The sequence below is a fragment of the Notamacropus eugenii genome, chromosome 4, assembly GCF_028372415.1.
Source record: "Notamacropus eugenii isolate mMacEug1 chromosome 4, mMacEug1.pri_v2, whole genome shotgun sequence".
NCBI classification, from domain to species: Eukaryota; Metazoa; Chordata; class Mammalia; order Diprotodontia; family Macropodidae; genus Notamacropus; species Notamacropus eugenii.
This window is the reverse complement of record NC_092875.1, coordinates 112,313,167-112,335,116: the sequence shown is the minus strand read 5'-3', so window position 1 is coordinate 112,335,116 and position 21,950 is coordinate 112,313,167. Positions and strand designations below refer to the sequence as shown.

General features: G+C 37.4%; 1 protein-coding gene across 6 annotated transcripts in view; it reads right to left on the bottom strand.

Annotated features, from left to right (window-relative positions):
• ASAP1 (ArfGAP with SH3 domain, ankyrin repeat and PH domain 1) overlaps nt 1–21,950 on the bottom strand; it is a 483,861-nt gene that overhangs the window by 25,221 nt on the left and 436,690 nt on the right. For 4 of the 6 annotated variants that reach the window (XM_072603062.1, XM_072603061.1, XM_072603064.1 and 1 more), the window contains 7 exons: nt 20,271–20,457; nt 20,060–20,145; nt 16,133–16,248; nt 15,899–15,966; nt 14,357–14,464; nt 12,607–12,835; nt 6,202–6,255 (listed from right to left, as the gene is read on the bottom strand). In XM_072603062.1, the coding sequence (XP_072459163.1) occupies nt 6,202–6,255; nt 12,607–12,835; nt 14,357–14,464; nt 15,899–15,966; nt 16,133–16,248; nt 20,060–20,145; nt 20,271–20,457 (848 nt within the window). The remainder of the gene's footprint in view (nt 1–6,201; nt 6,256–12,606; nt 12,836–14,356; nt 14,465–15,898; nt 15,967–16,132; nt 16,249–20,059; nt 20,146–20,270; nt 20,458–21,950) is intronic. The other 2 variants (XM_072603063.1, XM_072603066.1) reach the window with 1 other exon arrangement.

Sequence of the window (21,950 nt, the reverse complement as noted above, 5' to 3'; positions counted from 1 at the left end):
TGTCCTACTGCTTTAAAAAAAAAAAAGGTCATCTTTCTCTGACAGACAAGATGCAGTACTAGGAATCACATGAAATAATGATGCAGAACTCTCCTTGTGGCACTGATTTGGGCCTGATCTTTTCCAGGCCAAATCAGGACTTGGTTTGCTTTTTCAAAGGTCTCTCATAGTTGATAAGTACTGGCATAGAGTGGTTTGTCCTTGCTGGAAACATAAGGAGTACCTCTCTAACTGTGCTTTTGGACACTCATTCCTGACACTAACATGACAAGCATCACCAAATAAAGAAAAAGAAAAAAAAGACCATCACCACATCATCACAGATTTAACACATCACAGTGTATACCTGATGATCCAGATAGGCTCCAAAAGAGCTTTCTACATTCTGTACATTAAAAGAAAAGGCTTAATTACTGGAGGCTTCTTTTCAAGGTCAAGATAATTTTTAATGTTACCTATTAATAATTATTCATTAATAAGCAGTGTGACATAGTGAAAGAGGTTTGGAGGAAGGGAGATATGGATTGAAAAATCTTCCTCCTGATATATACCAGCTAGGAGACTATGGGTACGTCACTTCACTCCTCAATGCTCTAGGTGGTTCTAACAGTCATGGTAAGTCACGGAAGTTGACAATCTGCTTTAGTTATGGAAGTTTCCATATTGGAACTTCCCTACCTTGATGAAATCACATATCTTATACTTCCCCTTACCCTGGAGGCAATTAAATGGCACAGTAATAAGCACTAGGCCAAGTTAAGAAGACCTGAGTTCAAATCCAGCTTCAGATACTAGCTGGATGACCCTGGGCAAGTCTACTTAACCTGTCTGCCTCAGTTTTCTCATCTGAAAATGAGGATAATAAAAGCACCTACCTCAGAGGGCTGTTGTAAGGATCAAATGAGGTTATATTTGTAAAGCACTTAGCACGGTGCCTGATATATAGGAGGCACTTAATAAATGCTTGTTCTCTTCCTCCAAAACAAATCAATACCCCAATAATAAAAACCTATAATAACTTCCAGATGTTATTCTGGCTTTGAGATAAAATAACGTCCAATTAAAATTAGGACCTGATTCAGTGTGGAAAGGTCAAGTACCATTTATCTTAAAGAATGGTGGATCTTACACTTGGATGGGGCCTTAGAAACCCCTTAGTCCAACTGTCTTATACATGAATGCTCTCTACAACATTTTTTTTTAAAAAAAGGACCATATAGCTTCTTTGTTACACTTTCAGTGATGGGCAGCTCATTCCATTTTGGGTCTATGTTAGGAAGCTTTTACTTATTTTGAGTTGAAATTCTTCTCCCCTTGTAACTTCTACCTATTGATCCAAGTGCTGTGCTCTGGGGCCAAGCAGAATAAATCCTCCTCTCAAAGTTACAACTTTGCAAATAATGATGACAGCTACATATTCCCTCTAAGTCTATTTTTTACTCTAGGCTCTTGAACCAATCTAAAAACCAATGATGGTAATCTTTGGGCTACTTTCTCCAGTCATCTCACTAGATGGTTACAGTGGATAGACTGCTGTACCTGGAGTCTGGAAGACTCATCGTCCTGAGTTCAATCTTACTAGCTGTATAACCCTGGGCAGGTCACTTAAGCCTGTATTCCTCAGTCTCCTCCTATGAAAAATGACCTGGAGAAGGAAATGGCAAAGCACTGCAATAAAACCTCAAATGGGATCTTGAAGAGTCAGAAATGACTGACCAACTGTTACACAGTTTTCCCCCTTATTATTCCAACTTCTACCCATTAGTCTTAATCTGCTTTTAGATACAAACAGAACAAGTTAAATCTCTTTTACACACAATGACCTCACAGGTACTGGAATATTTCAGATGTGGTCTGGCAGGTACAATATGTGAGGATTCCTCCTGTCACTATACCAAACTTACATTAATGCAGCCTAATGTAGTACTAGCTTTTCTGGCCACCATATTACACTGTTCTCCTGAGTCATAGTGAATTTGCCTTTTCTTAACCCTCTAGGTTCCCTGCCCCCTCCCACCATGACCTCTTCTCTTTCCACGTCTCCTCCATCATCCTGCGTGCCACTGATTTTTTTAAAATCTAAGTGCAGTTTTCTTTCTTTTTTAAAACAAGACATCTAAGTGTTACATCTGGGATAAGATATTTGTATCTTCTAGGCAAGGTCTGAAAATTACATTCCTGGTGTGTTTTATATATATATATATATATATTATTATAAATTATATATTATTTATTCACTGAAGGCTTTACTGAATATAGTGGTCTTGATTTATTCTGAAATAAACATCTATGTGCCACAGAGAACAGGATTTTCTGGCATTAAAAGCATGGGTGTTAACACAAAGCAATGTGAAAAAACTACGCAAAAGTTCTATTCTGATGTTACTTCAGTATGTGGAAGTGATTCTGGCTTTGTCTGGGGACACCTGGTAGGTTCCCCCTGAGCTGAAAAGGCCAATGACTATCTGCTCTAGAGAAAACTGCTAACTAAGACCAGCCTTGATTAGAACACAAAATCTCATTGTTAGAAGACTGAGCACCAGGAATGGATTTTTTTGGATATGGCAAACCACAAAATAAAAATACAAAACAGCATTTATTCCTTTGTGGTTCCCTCTTATTTCTGCGCTGATAGGAGATGGATGGCAGAAAAAGGGTAAGGAGAGCTAAGAATCATATACTTCTTAGCTTACCTAAAAAACATTAATGGGATTGTTAGAACTCAGTGTCCAGCCTTTGTTCAATGACCAACAAATGGACATCTGAACCACAGCAACACTGTAACTGATACATATGACAACAGATGAACAGCCCAAGAACTATTTATTGGTAGCTTTGAGATTCTGAAGGAACCAGAGGCAATCGGTCAACCACCAAACATTTATTAGGTGTTTACTACATGCCAGGACTATGCTAAGAAGACAAAGAAGAAGTGAAAACAGGTTTTGTCCTCAAAGACTTAAAGACTGATGGGGAGACATCCTGCATATAAGTGAGTTTATACAAGATACCTACAGGTAACCTTATAGAGGATGGCACTGATAACTGGGGGGAAAGTTTAAGTGGTCCTGGGAAGGACCTGCTGCAGATGGGGCACCTTGGTTGTCTTAAAGGAAGTAGAGACTCTAACAGGTGAAAATGAGGAAGGAGAAAATCCAAAACATAGGGACAGTCTATTTTGCTGGATTGTACCATGAGTTGAAGAGAAAAATGGGGGGAAATTGAAAAAAAGAGGGAGGAGCCAGGTTATAAAGAACTTTAAACAGCAAACAGATGAGTTTATGCTTGATCCTAGACATAACAGGGAGACACTGGTGTGGACACATGACGATGTGGGAAACCTACTTTGGTGGTTATGTAGACAATTGATTAGAGTAAGGAGAGAACAAAGGAAGGGAAATCAGTTGGAGGTGATTGTAATAGTCCAGTTGAAAGGTGAGGATAGACTGGATGAGAGTGGTAGTTGTATCCACACAGAGAAATGGATATATATGAGAGGCATGGAGAAAGAAATGATAGGACTTGGCAAGTAATTGGATATATGGAGTGAGAGAGAGTGAGGAATTGAGGGTGATACCACATGTGCCAATCATTCTCCTTCAAATTTCTTAACACATTTTTCTGGACTTCTCCTTCTCACTTAATTTACCCCTCCCTTGTATAACAATTGTTTGTACCTTTGTATTTCCTACCATTAGTGAGTGTGCAAGCTCCTTGAGAACAGGGTATCTATTCTATGTTCTTCAACAACCACAGTACCTTGCCCAGAGAAGGCATTTAAGTCATATTTCTTTAACTGAATTGAAAGCCCCTAACATGATGGGAAGATGTGCTCTGGAGAATTTTTGTGTAGAATGAGAAGACACGAAGGGATTGTTAGCCACATCAGCGATAATACCACAGATCCTTCTAACTAACCTTGCATCAAAGTAATGGTAAAAGGTCCCTCTTGGTACTACCTGAGTATTTCAACTTATCTGGAGGTCCACCTTGCTTCAGCCCCTAAGTCTGGACTCTCCTAGGTAGAGATCCACAAGTTGTGACCCAAAGTCAATGTCAAGGTGGTCAAAAAATCTGTCTCTGTAACTTCCACTCATTGTTCTTATTTCTGCCAGGGCTGGAGGGGAGGGAATGAGAGAGAAGAAGGATATGTATATATGTATATGTATGTGTATGGGGGAGTGGCTTGGGGAGAGGACAAATGGAAAGCATGTAATAAGCACTTACTAAATGTTTGTTTAATTGAATTAAAGCAGAACAAAGCCTACTCCATTTTTGATATGAGGGTTCCTCAAATGCTGGAAGAGCTGGTCATGTTCCCCTAAGTCTTTCCTTTCCTGGGCTAGACATTCTCAATTTTTTTCAATGGATATTAATATGCATGGTCATCACAATCACCCTTCCCAGATACAGTATGTCAACATCCTTCCCTTAAATGCAGCTTCTAGGATGAGACACAACATTCCTTCCAGATGTGGTAGACCAGGAAAAATGATAGAGACTGTCACATCACTCATTATGGATATTCTATCCTTCTAAAGTAGTCCAAGATCGTAACAGGTTTTTTTGGTCTCCTTGTCTCTTGCCAATACATACTAAGCTTACAGTCCATTAAAGGCTGAGTGATCAGTCACTACAGTTTCTGAAATTATCCTGAAAGTCCACAAGAGGAGCTCAAAAACTCTTGTGTTCCGTGTGGAGAGAAAGAAAACAGAACACCTGTCAGAGTCTGATTCTCTACTTTACTCTGAATTCTTGCAGGTAAATAATTTATAAGTGAGAATACTTGTCTCTATCCCAACCTAGGGAACTTCCACACTGAGGCACCTAGGTGGCACAACGGATAGTACTGAACTTGGAGTGAAGAAGACCGAAGTTCAAATCTTGCTCAGGTAATTGCTAGTTTTCTCTTAACCTCTCTCAGTCTAATTTTCCTCATCTGTAAAACAGGGATAATAATTACCTTACAAAAGTGCTGTGAGGATCAAATGAGCTAATATATTTAAGCTGTTGTTGAATCATTTCAGTTGTGCCAGGCTATTCATGACCCCATCTGGGATTTTCTTGGCAAGGACACTGTTTGCCATTTTCTTCTCCAGCTCCTTTTACTGATGAGGAGACTGAGGAAAACAGGGTTAAGTGACTTTGCCCAGGGTCATACAGCTAGTAAACAGCTGAGGTCAGATTTGAACTAAGAAAGAGGAGTCTTCCTGACTTCAGACCCAGAACTCTATCCACTGAGCCACCTACTCTTGTCAAATCTTAAAGTGCTATACAAATGCTAACTAGCTATGATGATGCATTTAGAAATAGTCTGTTTTCCAATACTGTCTGGTAGCAAATACTCTTAAAAGACACAATCTTTTCAAAACAAACATTCCCAAATAAAAATATATTAAAGTGTTTCTGCTCAGAGAAATCTGAGTACAGGAGCAATCTGAGCTAAAACATCTTTTCAGTAATGAACAAAATAAGACTTAGCCAACTATATTGTCTTCTGAAACTTTTTGGACCTTAAAAGTGAAGAGAGGAAAACATGGGAAATGCTGTTAAATACATATATTCCTCTTTCAGACTCTAGAAGGAAAGGATCAAAAACCCAAATCCAATGAAATATTCCTGAACAGCAGCTCTGATACCTATAAATGGTGGCAAGTAGTCCTTTGGGTGCTAGTCATTGAAGGGAAAAGATATGTTCTTCAGGGGGAAAAAAACAAAACTTGAGCACCCCCTGAGTCAAGGAATAAGTAGTTTTAGAGAACAAAGAAAAAGGAAAAAAATTAACTCTGAATCAAGTATATCTCTGAGAGGAAAAGAAATGAAGCCAGATGAGTAAAGTGGCTGGCCCAATGAAACATGGATGAGGTGACCTAGATATACAATTATCTGCAACTTAACTGTACTAAGTGTCTAAGATTACAAAAGGAAAACCTTTTACTGACAGTATCTGACTTATAATCAACTATTTTTGAACAATTATTCTTTTAAAAATTGCCTGTTTTTCCAAAATCATTTAATATTAATATGAAATATTTTGAAAGTTTACTAGGATTAGGTTGAGTCATTACACTACAGTGCAAATTAGTGCAGGGCATATCTGTTAGTTTGAGCATTAGCCAGCACATGCAAAGCTGTTGCAATCATCTAGAAAATCATGGTTCACAGTACAAGGTGCAGTATGTCTGTTATTTTTGTTTTTACCACAGAATGAGGGATATGGTAGAACCAATGTTCCAGTTAATGGCAGAACAGGTACTGTAATGGAAAGCAATACAGATATATTAATAATGACTATTATTGGGAAAAGCACTTTATTTTTCCACAGTCCCTGAAAAAAATGTGGCATTGACTAGAATAGAAGAAGCATGTCTGTGATGGATTTCTTTTGTTCTTTAGTGGGCAGGTGTTTATTTTTGAAGACTTGGGAAACTCAGAGGTCTTCTACATTGAACCTCTGGGACCAAGTACGATTCTACCTTTGAAATAAAAAAAAAAAAGTAAGGCCTGAAAGGTTACCTTCATCACTAATAATCTTGCCTGAAGTTGGAAGCAAAATCTGATGTATAATCATCTTATACTAAAAGGATTTGTAATATTACAAGGGTGAATATTCCCAGAGATTCCAACCCCTCTCCACCTTATTATCTACATGAGCAAGGCATGTAACTTGAGGACCTCCATTCCTTCATCTGTATTCCCTGTCTTACCCACCTACTTCATAGTAAGATGTAAGAATAAAACAAGATGATATCTGTAAAGAATTCTACAAATGCTAGTCATTGTTTGAAACAGTCCATAGGTTTATTAATGTAACATGGTTGCTTTGAGACAGTGTTTAAAAATGCAATTTGTTAACTTCAGAAAGTGATGAAGTACCTAATGTTATTAAGGGCAGAGGAAGGCAGTGGGAATACTAAGGAGCCTAAGTAGCCAATATAGTTCAGGCTTTAGCGCTGACTTGGAAAACTTCTGACTTGGTTTGACAGTTCCAAAGTTCCAAAGAAAAGTTCCAAAGAAAAACCTAGTACTTTTAGCTCACTCTCACAAAGGTTGCAAATTCTAAGGTTACCATTAGGAAATTCAAATATAATGGAGCCCCTTTAGATGGCTGGTGTTATGAGCCAGGGCAATCAAGCACCTTACAGACTAATCATATTCTTTCAAGATTGGAATGTTATAAAATTAGGGGAAACGATTTGACCTGTATCTTTTTTTTTTTTAAAGCCATGCAATTAGTATACTATGTTATACAGGAGTCCCACAGCAGCTCAGTAAAAACAAAACAAAACCCCTTTCTAAATGCAGATTACACTAATGTAATAATCATATGACTGAAAAATCAAACTTTTAAAAATATTTTAATTAGGTTAGAGGAATCTATTTAATTTAATGCTACTTAAAGGAAACTTGTGGTATACTTCTTTTATAAAGAGAAAAAAGTCTCTATGAATACAAAGATTCAACTCGTAATTAATGTTGTCTGAATATCTGTCTGTGGAGTTTTCAAGAGAACGGAAATTCCTTGAAGGCAAGGCTTGTTTCATATTGGTCTTTGTATTCTTAGTGCCTAGCACAATGACTGGTACATAGTAGGAACTTAATATATGCATACTGCATTTAATAGAAGATACATATTTATACTTAGAATTCCCACCCCAAATTAAGTAAAAAAGAGTCTGGAAACCATTCAAGTCTGATAACCGATCCTTGTGAAAACAGGAAAAATTATAGCTAAAATTTGTTACTAAATTCATTGTACTAGGAAAATTTTATTACATATTTTTTCTTTACTTGATGTTGTCCTTATCGTATTACCGCATTTGGGGATGGCTAATAAATAAAAATTATAGAATATTAAAGTTGGAACAGACCTCAGAAGTCATCTAGTCTAACTCTCATTTGAAGTATAAATCTCAAGAAGTGAGTATGTACCCTTTACTTGGAGAGTATCAGTGATGAGCTTCCTGCTTTATAAGACAGACGATTCCATTGTTGGAAAATTCTTTTTATTATCAATTTTTCTTCATGCTGACCCCAAAAGGCTGTCCTTGAACTTCTGCCTAGATCTAGTGCTCTCTAGGATCCTGCTTAATTCCCTTACTTACTTAGCAATCTTTCAGATATTTGAAACACAGCTACCATGTCCACATACATTTTCTCTTTTCTTCATTATTTGGTTCAATCAATCGTTTTTATAGAATGTTTTCAATTTTTTTTTATCCTTGATGTTCTTCTCTGGCCCCATTTCTGTTTTCCAATATCCTTCCTAAAATGTGGCACCCCAAACTGAACAAAACACTCCAACTTTGGTCTTACCTCGTACTTTATGATTCATGCAACCTGGGGAATGGGTTTTTGTTTTTGTTTTTTTTTTTTTAGCAATTACTCAGATATTCCTGCATGTTATCCTCCACGGGGTGTATAGTGAAGAATTCCTTCCCTTTCTTTTCCACACCCTACATACATCAGAGTGACTCAGAAATAGCACCCCTCAAATCTGCTGAACTTACTGCAAGGAAACAAAGATAATTATATTTGCTAGTTAAGAGGACTCAGGCAATTTATTCAGTGGTTATTTCAATAAGATTAAGAGAGATGGATTTAAAAAAAAAAGACTGGCAAAAGATCTCAGCCAAATGGAGGAAAATAGTCTGGAGGAAGTTTCTACTACTGAACCAGTCAATTTGGCTGCCTTCCCACACAGCCAACCCCCTTCCCCACCACGGCAACCATAAAGTCATCAATACGTGACTAATGCAGCCAATAGAAAAATATTTCCAAAGCAAGACATCTGAATCACATAACTGCTCTTCTTTCCTGACAGCTTGGTCCTCCCTCGTATTTTGAGAAATTCTTCTCTTCTTCTCCTTCCTTCCAAGTCTTTTCCTAACCACTGTCATTGATTGAGTATGAAAGCTAAGGAAATTACATGCAAAAGGGGTTATGTAACTCTACTAGAAGGTGGGGGTGGAGGGTATTCTTGGTTAAAATGGATTCTTTGTTAAAATTTTGGAGAAAGATTTTCAGCTAGTGAACTACTTAAAGAAAACAAAACACCAGATTCCTTAATAGCATCTATTGTGGCTTCATGATTGATTTGATCTTATCCAAACTTGTCATTTCCTCCAGTTACAAGTACAGAACTCTGCACAAAGTTGGCTTTTGGTAGACGCATTATACCCCCTTGACCTTTTTACACTTCTCTTCAGCAACTTCATAGGAGTTACAGTCTGTACAGATTCATTTGCACTCCTAGTTTGTGTTTCTCTTTCACTATCTTCTTCAGTCATGAATAAGTGTGAGCATGTTGGCTTTCTTCACCTACACTCTGCGCTTCTTAAATGCAAATATATCTCCTAATTCTGTTTTTAAGCCCCATTGTGTCTAATCGTGATCTGCAAAGAGTAGGTCATTTAGAGAGGTAACTGTCAATAATATGACCTAATCTGAATTAGTGAAAATTCTATGTTAAAGAACAATTTCAAATAAAATGGAGTCATACTCCTTTTCAAATTTTTATAGAGCTTCAAGTCAGCTAACAGACAAACAAAAATCCTAGGAAATTGATGCCCATATAAGAATACATTGTAATTAATATATAATTTTATGTAAATGTTTCCACTACAATGCCTGAAAAATCTTTAAGTCAGTTAAATATGCTTCTTGACATCTAGCCCACCTATTAATAAGCTTAGCAAGCTCTTTCCATGTTAGAGCAAAGGTGGACTTCAGCCTAGCCTTTATGCTTGAGAAAATATTAATGAATTTTTACTGTACTATTGATTATTTAGCAATTATATACAATTATACAAGGAAGAGTCCAGTATTTCAATGGGTTTGATTTTCTTTTTACACTCAGAAAACTATCCATTATAACAAGGCTTCATCCTTTTATATCTTTATTAACCCTCTACATTCTGCTAGAATACTTTATCTACTGGTTACTCACTCTGCTGTATGTTAACTGTCATCCCAAGAAATGAGCCAATATGATAAGTCCTCAGATATATATTGTATACTATCAAAGAATAATTCTCACTGTTATTGAGCATTTTGTACTTTAAAAAAGAACCAAAATAAAAAAACAGAAAAACAAGCCCAAACCTCATATTTATAGTCTGAATAAAGCACTGTGAAATTCAGGGAAAAAGAAATTTGGGATGGGAGGACGGAGGAAGACTTGCATAACAGGAGATCAGACATGTTAATAGGCTCATTTGGCCCTGGGTTAATTATAGAAATCTCCCTTGACCTCATCTACATAGTGCTAAATAGCAAACTGGCTCCATATAAGCACGAAATAATACTTCTTTGAGGCTCCGAATCCTGAATTTCTTTATATTTCTTGAGCTCAGACAGAAAGCTTTGGTAAAGCACAATTAGGCTTTGATGTCAATTTAGATTGAAATTCCTTGAATTCTGATATGAGATAGCTAACGCTTCTGGGGGAAAAAAGAAATCTAAACTGAATTCTTTTATGAGAATTCTCTTCCTGACTTCCCTTTGAATTTCTCTTCATTTATCTTTAGTACTGGGGGAGGGGAGAGGTTCTTTTATTCTGTTTTTCATGTTTCTTCTTCACCTGAAGCCATAATCCCCTATGACACCCTAACCGATAGCAGTAGAAACTACTGTTGTCACAACCAGAGGATAACAGTTTCCCAGTGAATGATGAGTTGTAGAAATAAGAGAGAGTCAAGGAGGTCCTCTTTTCATGCAAATATGTGGATTCTATTTTTTTTTTTTAAGAATGAAGTTGAAAAAAGTAGAAATTAGCTGCTTTTAAGCATTGTGGTCTAAAAACTGAGTTATAGGCATTTTTAAATCTCTCTTTTCAAAGGACAGGCTACAGCATTGTCCCTTAAGTTTCAAGTCACTTTTAAAATGACCTGAGAAGTTTCTGTGTGATGTGATGCTTGGGTACCTAGATATCTGCATTTGATGATCCGGTAAGTATGTCTTTGGGAACAATGTTTATTTGGCCAAGGCTATGGGGGGAGGCAGGGCAGGGAGAAGGGAAGACTCCATTTAGGATATGTCTCAGCATTAAATAATAATACTCTTTTCCTCAATTGATTGAGTATATAACTGGTGCCCTAGCCAATAAGTACTTGGTTCAGCAGATTATTAAATGATTTTGACTTTTTTTTTCCTTTGGCTCTTTTGAAAATAGCTAGCTAAGTGAGAATCAGAGTTTCTGTTCCATTAAATGACACATAAAAAAACACACCAAAAACAATTTCCTAGGTACCTAGAGCTATAGCGAAAAACATGTCATGTGAAGATTAATTTTTATAGGACTAAAATATGAACAGCAGGTTCTCTGTCCTTATATTTTCTACAACACCACCCCCATCATTTTTATCTCTCCCATTAGAGTATAAGCTTAAGGACAGAGACTAGCTAATTATCATTGCTTATTTTCCTCTCCTTAGTGTATACACTTAAAGGAAGTTTGTTGAGAGATAAGAGACAAAAAAGGCATGTGTGTGTGCTCATGCTGAAGAGGCAGCTGGTGATACAGTGGATAAAATGCTGGGTCTGGGGCTGAGAAGATGGCTTCAGACACTTACTAGCTGTATGACCCTCTATACATCCCTTAACCTTGTTTACCTTAGTTTCCTCCATTGTAAAATGGTGATGACAATAATAGCACCCAATAATTGCAGGTTTGTTGTGAGGATCAAATGAGATAATGATTGTAAAGAGCTGAGCATGATTCCTGGCACATAATCAACACTATATTAATGGTTATTCTTTCTCTTCCCTCTCTTAAGTCTTACTTTAACTTGATATTTCTTATTTTATAATGTGGTAAGTATTCTGGGACTTATCTGAGAACTTAACACCCCGCCTTCCTCTTATCTCACTGTTTCTACTGGGAAACTTAGACTTTGGATAATATTAGTTTGAATATCACTCACATTGTCAGGAACACAATCCCAGTATTATTCAAATGAATGTTGTGTTGTGTATCGAGAAGTCGTTTCCATTTGTGGTGAACCTTACAATACACACAGAGGATGGGGTTCTGCTGTTGGGCACATTTGCAGAGTGCTTACCAGAAGCCAAGAAGGGCTACCAAACGAAAAGCTTCTCTCTTTGGCCTCGTGCTTCAGGTGACTCTTTAGAATTATGCCACAGGACCATAGGTCTAATATTTCTGTACCTTAATTTCTTCCATTTACAAAGACAACTAGAACTCATCTATCCTGAAGCTAAAGGATATGACGAGCATTTATTACTTCATGGTACCAGAGATCACCGCAAAATATTTCTACAGAATAAAATACTTGGCCACTACTTAAGTGCAGTAATTCTTTCAGAGCAGAAGGGAACTGATTAGCTCTCAGGGGGAAGTGATTTACAATACCCTGAAAAGCTTAGTATGATAAAATTTTGAGTGAGTGTGCGTGTGTGTGCATTCTGGTCTAAGATAATATTTTCTTTAATCTGTTGGATCACAGTCATAGGCTATTATCATCATCATTTGCCTTTGTCACTGGAGGAAAATAGTATTATTGACATTACATTCAACTCTGAGTCATTCCACCTACCAAGTAAATTTTTAGGACATGGTTTTAAAGAGCTTTCCAAATCTTTTACCTTTCCCAGCATTTCTTGGAGGCAGCGGGGGAGCATCAGCTGTTGGAGAGGTGGGTGACTCTATGCTTGTCGATGCAAAGATCTGGTTGGTAAAGGCTCCATAGGAGAGTCTCTGTTTGTCTCTCGGAGTGCTGAATCCTGGCAGTGCTAGCTTGTCTTGGGGGGACATACTGGAGGAGTGACAGAAGCTCTGAGGTCTTGGAGAACGCTCCTTCTTGATTGGGCTAGGCTAAGGGGTAAAATCGTGATAGAAAAAATGATCAATTCCTACATTGTAGTGTTAACATATATGGGTACAGGGTGGGGAGTTAGCCAGTAACTTCAACTCTTGGAGTTCAGGAATGTGAATTTTATGAGGTCAGCCACAAGTTTATCACTAAAACCAACTGTAGGAAGGTACCATACCATACCAAAGAATGACCCAGAGACTCCATTTTGCCTCTATCAATGACAGATTAATGATGCACCTGCTAACAGTTAGTAGCAGTTGCCTGAAATCATACAATTTGCTTAAAAGGTCACTCATTAAATTTTATAGGTATCTTTCCCAATCTACACTTTAATTTCTTTTATATTCAGTTTGACTGCTCTCCTAACCTGATTCTATAAGCACAGCTACAGGAGGTATTAGACAAGGAGTCCATTTAAAGTAGCTCTGAGGACAACCACTTCATTAATGAATTTTTCTTATTATGCATCACAACACAGAGGTGATGATCCTGACTATGCCAACCATCTTGGCATATCCAACCAAACTGGAAATCACAGACTAATGGGAGACTATATTGTCCATGGATTAACCTAGTTAAGGTTAGAAAGGGTCATCACCAGAAGGCTGGTCATCTGAGACTGAATTAATTTCGCCATGCTTCAATGACAATAACTCACATTTATATAGCACTTCAATGTTGGTAAAACATTTTACACAGAGGTATATGAAGGAGCTCATCTCTTTTGATCCTCTCACAGCAATCTTGTGAGGTAGGTCCTTTTATTATTCTCATTTTACAGATGAGAAAACTGAGAGAAACAGAAAGGTTAAGTGACTTGTCCAAAAATTCCCTTAAGTCAGAAGATCTAAACCTTTTTTTATCATGGGCTCTTTTGGCCATGGACCCATTCTCAGAATAATATTTTTAAAAGCATAAACACATAAGAATAGGAAGGAAACTAATCATACTTAAACACAGTTATCAAGTTCATGCAACTCTTAGGGGGTGTTTATGGCTAAAAAAGTCATCTCTTTGCTCTTGGAAAGCAGGGATCATCAGACAGCAGGTCTGCATTGCTAGATGAGCTATTATACATCCCCATTCTTACTCCCAAGTCTCTAAACCCTTTCTAATCAAGAAGTACTTTTTACCCAATTTACCTCCAGCCTAATTTAAACCTATATAATCCTTGTTCTTTTGTTTGGTGGGGCTCCTTTGCTGCAAACTCAATAAGCCCTTGCTCCTTCTTACACATTCTGGTTCTGGTTTCAGTTTGTTCTGGAACTGACAATTTTACTCACAGGGTCAACTGCTCTTCATGGTAAAACATGTGACCTCTCTCTCTGGCATTTAAGAATCAAAAGGTCCATGTTACTAACTTGTAGGAATGTTATCTAATAGAACCAAGAATGAGAGGAACTCAAAAATTCAGTTCAGTAAACACAAAGTACTTACTATATGCGGAGCACAGATATTTTCTATATTATGGGGAAAGTCACAGATATTCCGGGAAAATCATACTAATTATTCACACTCACCTTGTCATCTAGATCGTCATCACTTTCATCAATCTCCTCCTGTCGAAGATTCCACTCATACTCAACATGGACATGTGGATTTAATTTCCCCGCCTTAGCCTGGGAAAGCTGAAAGTAAGAAGGGTTATCAGTCCTAATTAAAACATGAAAATGAACTCCTTTTACAAAAACACTAACCCATACAAAAATCAAACTCTCGAGGACCCTTTTATGGCATGATCTCCCCCACAACCCCACCACTCTGGGCCCTCACTCTGCTGACTGATGGCGGCTCTAAGCACTCACTACAAGGAGGCCTTGCTTCAGCAATTCCTTTCACTCCAGACCCATCTTAGCACCTGCCGCGTTGCCTTGTGAGTATGTGCTCTCTGGCCCATCCAACCATTTCTAGTTCTGGAATCAGAATCAAATGAGCTCCCCTAATAAATCTTCCCTTATGATTCTGTTCATATCCTAGTAGTGTTCCAAACAAAATACTTCTCCCTGGTCACCACTGCAGTACAGGTGTGGTCTAGTTCTTGTAAGTTATGAAATTGTTAGGTAAAATCTCTACTCAGGACCCCACCTGTAACACTCATGACCTGATCACTTCCTTACAATAGCTTTCATATTGCTCTCCATGCTTCGAGTTGCTCCCTATTTTAACTAATCAAAGCTGCCAAAATAATATTCCCAAGGGGCAGATTTGGCCACATCATTCCCCTTACTTATAAACTCCAGTGTCTCCCTATTACTTCCAGGATCAGATATCAAGTCCTCTGTTTTGTATTTCAAGCTTTTACAACTTGGGCCCCTTCCTACCTTTCCAGTCTTATATCTCACTCCCCTCTCCATAATCTACAATTCAACCACATTGGCTTACTTTCAGTTCCTTATACATGACTCTGTACTTGTATCCTGGCTGTTTCCCATGCTTGAATGCTTTCCTCACCTCTACCTCTTAGATTTCTTAACTTTCATCGAGACAGCTCAAATCCCACCTTTGGTGGAAAGGCTTTCCCTAGGCAACCCCTTGAAGTGCTCTCTCTTTCTCTCTCCTTATGCACATAATTATCTGCATGCTGTCTCTCCCATTAGCCTGTGAGTTCCTTGAGTGCAGAGACTGTTGCCCCCACCTTTTCAGGTATCTCCAGGATTTAGCACATAGTAAGTACTTTAAGAAACACTTGTTGACTAAATGACTGATTGTGATCTGGAAGGCACTGAGGTTTCTCAAGGAAACATAATGGCAGCCTATAAAGGAGAAGTGGGAGCTTAGTTGAAAGACCTCAACCTACTGTTTCTGTGCTAATGCTCATGAGGCCCCACTGCAAGCTTACTATACAAAATAATAAGTTCATAGGCCACATCTGTGTGGCATCTGGATGGCAAACTGACCATTTTTACCATTCCTCAAAGAAGACCTAGTGTTTGCCTGGGTTTCTTTGGTCAATTGTCAAAGAAGAATTTGCTCTAGTTATGCACAATTCCATTTTCTCCAAATGTTATGTAGAGGTGAATGATGGTTAACAAAAGTATGTGGTTTCCCATCTGCTCTCTTACCAAGTCTTCACACTGGGTGGCTTTTAGTCTCTTTGCTGTATCCAGGGCTGTTTCTCCACCTTGGTTAGCTGAAAAAGGCAAAAATTAAATTACAACTGCTGCTTTGCTAAAGATCTTGAAAAAATATTGAAATTCAAAGAAATCACAGGAAAGTTCAATTTTTAGTATATTAAATTCTCTCATCATTCTAGTTGGAAGGAACAAATATTGTACAGTATCACCACGTGCTTTTACCTATATCCACTGTTGGCTTGCTCCTCAAGAGAAGTTTCAAACATTCAGGTTTGTTATACATACTGCAGTAGTGTAGAACTGTATTTCCTAGCGCAGTTTGCTTATCTAGGTTTCCACTAAAAAAGAGAGATAGAAATAGAGATTGAAAAAAATCTACTCTGTCCCAAAACAAAAGAAGTAAAAGCCAATTTATGAGTTCAGCGTTATGCTCCATCCCACCCTTTCTTTTTCTTCCTTTTTATTGTAAATCAGCAAACTGTAGATTTTCAGGCACTGATGCAGCTAGGTGGCATGGCAGACTGAGTGCAAAGTTCAAATGTGGCCTCAGTCACACTAGCTGTGTGACTCTGGTCAAGTGATTTAACCTGCCTGCCTCAGTTTCCTCATCTGTAGAAGGCGGATCATATACAGCACCTACCTCTGGATGTTGTTATGAAGATCAAATGAAATAATATTTTTAAAGTCCTTTTGCAAACCTAAAGTGCTATACAAATGCTAGCTATTATCAGCATTAGTTATTAGGCAACAGTCATGGCAATATCCATTTATATTAATTATGGAAAAATAGGACTATAAGCATAAATTTTCCAAGAAATATCTTTTCAGACAATGTTTCCAATTTCTCTAAGTACAACTCCTCTAGCAGCTTGCTGAACTTCAGCAGGAAATTGTCACCCTGGAGGTCAAATGTACTGTGGTTACCATAAACCATGGGAAACAGCAAACTTCTCTAAGTTACTTGTTTCAAAACTGGGTAAAGATCAGAAATGTTTCATTCCTCCCAACAGATATCATTTTTACATTTTACACTTACACATATAAATAAACAAAGAAGAAATGGGAAGGGTAAGCAAAAGAAACTTGCCAACATCTTGGGAAAAGTTCCATGTTCAAAATGGACTAGCAACATTAAAAAACAGGGAGTAAAAACAGGTAGTAGCCATTATCCTCTTTCCTGAGACACAGATTCAACTCCCACCAACACAAATTTCATATTTGGACTTAGAAAACCATAGGAAGTTGGATTTCAGCAACTCAGGTACACCTTGTCCATGGCTAGTCTCATATTAGCAACCAGTTAAGTCCCTCACAAAGACTGACTGACGGGTGAAAATGACACAGAGTGCATTCACACTTGCAGGCATAATACGGAGGGTCCCAAAGTGAGCAATGGCTGCCTTGTTGCAGTGAGCATCCATCTCTGAGAGGGCACTTCCTCAGCCTGAGCTCTGAATGCAGTCACTACAGATAACTATTTTGTGCATTAATCTCTGGATAGTGTTTTTTTACCTCCAGATACTGCTCAAACTCATCAATTTTTGGAACGCCATTCATTTCGTTAGTGGCCATCAGCTTTCTGTTCTTGCTTGCAAAGGGGTATCAAGGCTACGAGGAGGATCACAGTGGTGGGGGAAATGGGTTTGTGTTTCATACTGAAACTGCATCAGGGAAGTGGCAGCTTTGTTTCATGATTGCATGATGTGGACAGTATTATGCTTTTTAAAAATTAGCTTAAATGTCTAGTATTAGTCAAATCTTCTCCATTCGATTCTATAATTCATTTGACACTACACCAATTATTCTGGAAAGCATTTGTCTCTTCATCACGGTATCAGGGTCTTTGGAACTGGCAGCAGCAGTTGCTGAAACACTGATAACAATATGAATATTATCATCGAGCCAGATTCACGTGCTTCAATATATAACATCGTCTTTTGGTACTTTTTGTGTTGGATTATCTCATTCAACTCTTACATAAAGACTGTCTGTCATCAGGGAAAGCCAATAATATGGGAGCTTTTTGGTCAGTGAAGGAAAGAAACACATGATACTTTGAATGATTCTTCAAAAGTTTTCCTGATTGTTTCCTCTTTATAGCATCTTCATCTCCTCTTAATACATCAGTTTTTTTGCGGGGGTGGGGGACAGAGCAACACCATCTTGTTGTATATAGTATAGACTTTTGGGCTCCTTCATCCACAACAGTGTAACCAGGTATACTGATTATAATAGTTTTCATAGGATTTTCTTCATTGCTCGTAATGCTATGGTATATCATGATGACTATTTGCTACAAACAATCTGGTAGGCATGATAAGCATCTTCTGTCCTCACAGGTGTTTTCATTACATCAGGATCAGGATATTTGCTCAGCTATGACTGTGACCTTGTTTCTAAACTAAATTCTGAATTTTAGCAATCCACCCTTCCTTCCTTCCTTTTTGGCAGCAATTAGCAATGGATTTGGGATCAGAAGATTTGAGTTTGAATTCTGACTCTGCCCATTATTAGCTGTGTAATCTTGGCTAAGTCACTTAACCTTGATGGGCTGCAAGTTACCTCACTTAAGTAACATGAGGAGACTAGACTAGATGATTTCTAAAGATCCTTCAAATTCTAAATCTATGATAAGAATATTGATTGAAGTTCTGGACTAATATTAAGCATTGCCTGTTCAATTTTAGCTATAAGAACAAAAAGCAAAATCCTATCTTTGCCATGTATTACCTCTATAACCTTGGACAAATCACTTAACTTCTCTTGGTCTCAGTTTCCTGATTTGAAAAGTGAGGGAATGGGATCCAAAGAGGGACAGGTATTCTATAATAAGCCTTCAAAAACACTGAACTGTTGACATGCTTTCTGAGAGATGCTCATAAGCTTCAAAAACAAAGGTTGGCTCATTAGTTAGAGGTTCAAGAACGAAATGAAGTGAGAATAAATTTGTATTTTCTAATTTACAAGTAAATTGATATTTCTGTTCAAGTTGGATTAAACAAAATAGGTTTTTGTTGTTCAAATCAATATAAAACTGGGACTTCAATATTTCCTCAGTTATCTTTATGCTGCTGGAATGTTATGCTGTTTACTACTGTAGAAGCAGAAATGAATATCTTTTGCCAACTGTTGCTGCCATGACACTGCCTTGTACATAGTAAGCAGTTATTAAATGATCTCTCTCTCTCTCTCTGCTTTATATAATTTTTATTCATTGATGTCATAAATTCATTGAATTTATTCACTGACTCAGTTTCAATCTTATATATATTTCACACTTACCACTCTTTCAAGCTGTTTTTTTTCCCTATACTTTTGTCATTTCCACACTAACCTCTTGGCAGCTTCCTCCATAATCATTGCATACCAAAGGAACTAACTTAGAGATCATTTAGCCCAACTGTTGCAGTTTTCTGATCATGGAAATGAGACATGAAAGATGAAGAGCCCAAGGTCACCAAGCAAATTACTTGCACAATAAAAAATGGAACACCTCTACAAACTTAGTCCAGCTTCCTACTACTATACAGTTCCTTTTCTTCTATTTCCTTGGACTTAAGGAAATGTAGTATCATTTCAGCCTCATCTTTTATAAAATCTTCAAACATTTGCACAGGAGTTTTTTCTTTTCAAAGCATTTCTATCACCCTTATTGAGAACCGTGTAGGTTAAAGCATTAAGGTTTTGACTCTTCACCATAATATCATCCTGAACCATCTTGGATGCTCTCTCTCTTTCTTTGCTCCCACTCTTATTTATTAGCTCACAAAAAATACTTCAAAGTCCATTAGCATTATGGTAGCAGTCAAAACGTGTGGAGCATTTTCATGGCTAACGTACTATTCTTTGTGAATGCAAAATTTGAATACTTATTTCCAACAAATCTAGCAACATCAAAATCTGAATTGTATAAAACATTAATCTGGGGATCGTCATCCATTTTACAAAATGATTGTTTTCTTTACAAAATGTTTCACTTCAGATTTCAAGATGGTGAGACCCCTTTACTGATAATATCTGATTTGTACAAAATTCTCCAAGGCAAAATCTGTTACACAAAGAGATTACACCTGTAGGTGGTGAGACTAATGGTTATGAAAAAATTCTGCTGATGTTTTAAGTTGAGTCAATACTGAAAACAAACCATACCAGTTTTGTACAAGAAAATCAACCAAGTGGAGAGATGTCTGGTCAGCAGTTCGGACTGCAACATGAAGGGCTGTTTCACCTGGCTCCTAAAAATGTGAAATGCGAGATATTAGAATTTTACCATTTTGTGGAGTCATCTGCAAAGCAAATCTCTTTTCTCCTTTGTAACCAGTAAATTCTGTTCCAAATTTTCTAGTATAGAATACCTTACCTGTCCAGGCTCCAATAGTGGCTCCATTAGTTCTACCCCCTCTGCATAGACTTGAATTAGTGCAAGTAAATCCCTAGATTTGATGGCGTCAAGTAGTTCGTTCAACTTAGCAGATGAAGATAAACAGGTCTTCCTGGAAAACCTATGATCTACATACTTTGCAGTGATATATTCTTTACGTGCAGTCCTAAAACAAAAGGATTTGTTATTGCATTTTGAATGAGGTTATCTTCTATGGAACAATAATGGGGTTGAGTTTTTTGTTTGCTTTTTGATTGGGGATCAGAGGTAGAGATTTGTTGCCCCTGTAATTTCATTAATATAGGAAATTTCTATTACAGAAACTCTACTGATATTGGTCAGCAACTTATTTGTAATTTATAGTTTTTCTTAGATAGTTGCTTGGAGCAATAAGAGATTGGATTATTTGCCTGGGGTCTTATAATTATTTATGTATCAGAGGAATGACTTGAACTCAGGTATTCCTGACTCTAAGGCTGGTTTTCTGTCCACCATGATCTCTTTCCTTCTCAAGACTGAGGATATTATACACATGCAAACATCTCTTTTAGGAAACAGAAAAGTAGTTTCAATGAGATAGTACTACTGTACAAACAAGGTTCCCCACTGTAAAAACTACATACTTTTATAGTATACTCATTTTCCAGTTAGAAGACTGAATATTACCTTCCCATATAACTTAAAACTAAACAGAACTGAATATAATAAATGAGGCAGGAAAATAGCTAAATAATCAAATACAAAAACATAAAATAGAAAACAATATAGAAAAGCATAGAGGATGAATTATATACCAATCATAAAATTGTAGACCTACAAGAGAACTTAGAGAACAATGAGTCCAACTCTGTCATTTTATAGATGAGGAAGTTTACTTGCCCAAGGTTAGAAGCTTGTTAGGATTGGACCTAGATCTCGATTCCAAATCCAGGGCATCCAAATGATATAAGATAACATATGTAAAGTACTTTGTAAACCTTAAAGTGCTTTGAAAATGCTGGCTTCTTCTGTTTATTATTTTTAATATACCATGATGAATCTATGAAAAATATTTTGTTGAAAAGTGCACATAGTGGTCTCCTGTGTGAAGATACTAATGTTTTAATGATGTTGTTGTGGCTGAAAAGGCTATTCTAAGACAAAAATCCTTTGTAAAGTGTATATATATGAAGAGACTCGGTTACTTTCTCTATGACATATAGAATTAGCTTGTTCCAAATGAGCCATTCCCTATTTTTAATTACTAAAACTCAACTTGGTCTAACTGCAGCTACTGCTGCTTCCCAACATCTGTCAACCATGCCTGCAATGAGGTTGATACCTCTCTCTTCTAGATCAGAGTTGGCTACAGAGGTCTATCCTTCCCCAGGGAGAATATGGTTCTTCCTCTTTGTCTGGCTGGTCACTGGAATGCTGTGCATTGCTGACTCTGCTTAATGGCCCGTGATTTCATGGATGTCTTCTTGAAAATATGCTTTCAGAGTACAACTCTCAGTCTTTTTTTTGCTGTTCACAGTCGGCTGGGTTGGAAGAATTTCCCAGATGACTGCAAGTATAGTTTAGCTTTCCCCTGCATCTTTTGGACATGTGACTTAGGTACAGTATGCATAAGATATAGAAACTTTTCTTAGAAGTCAGTTTCCACAGGGAAGGAAGGGA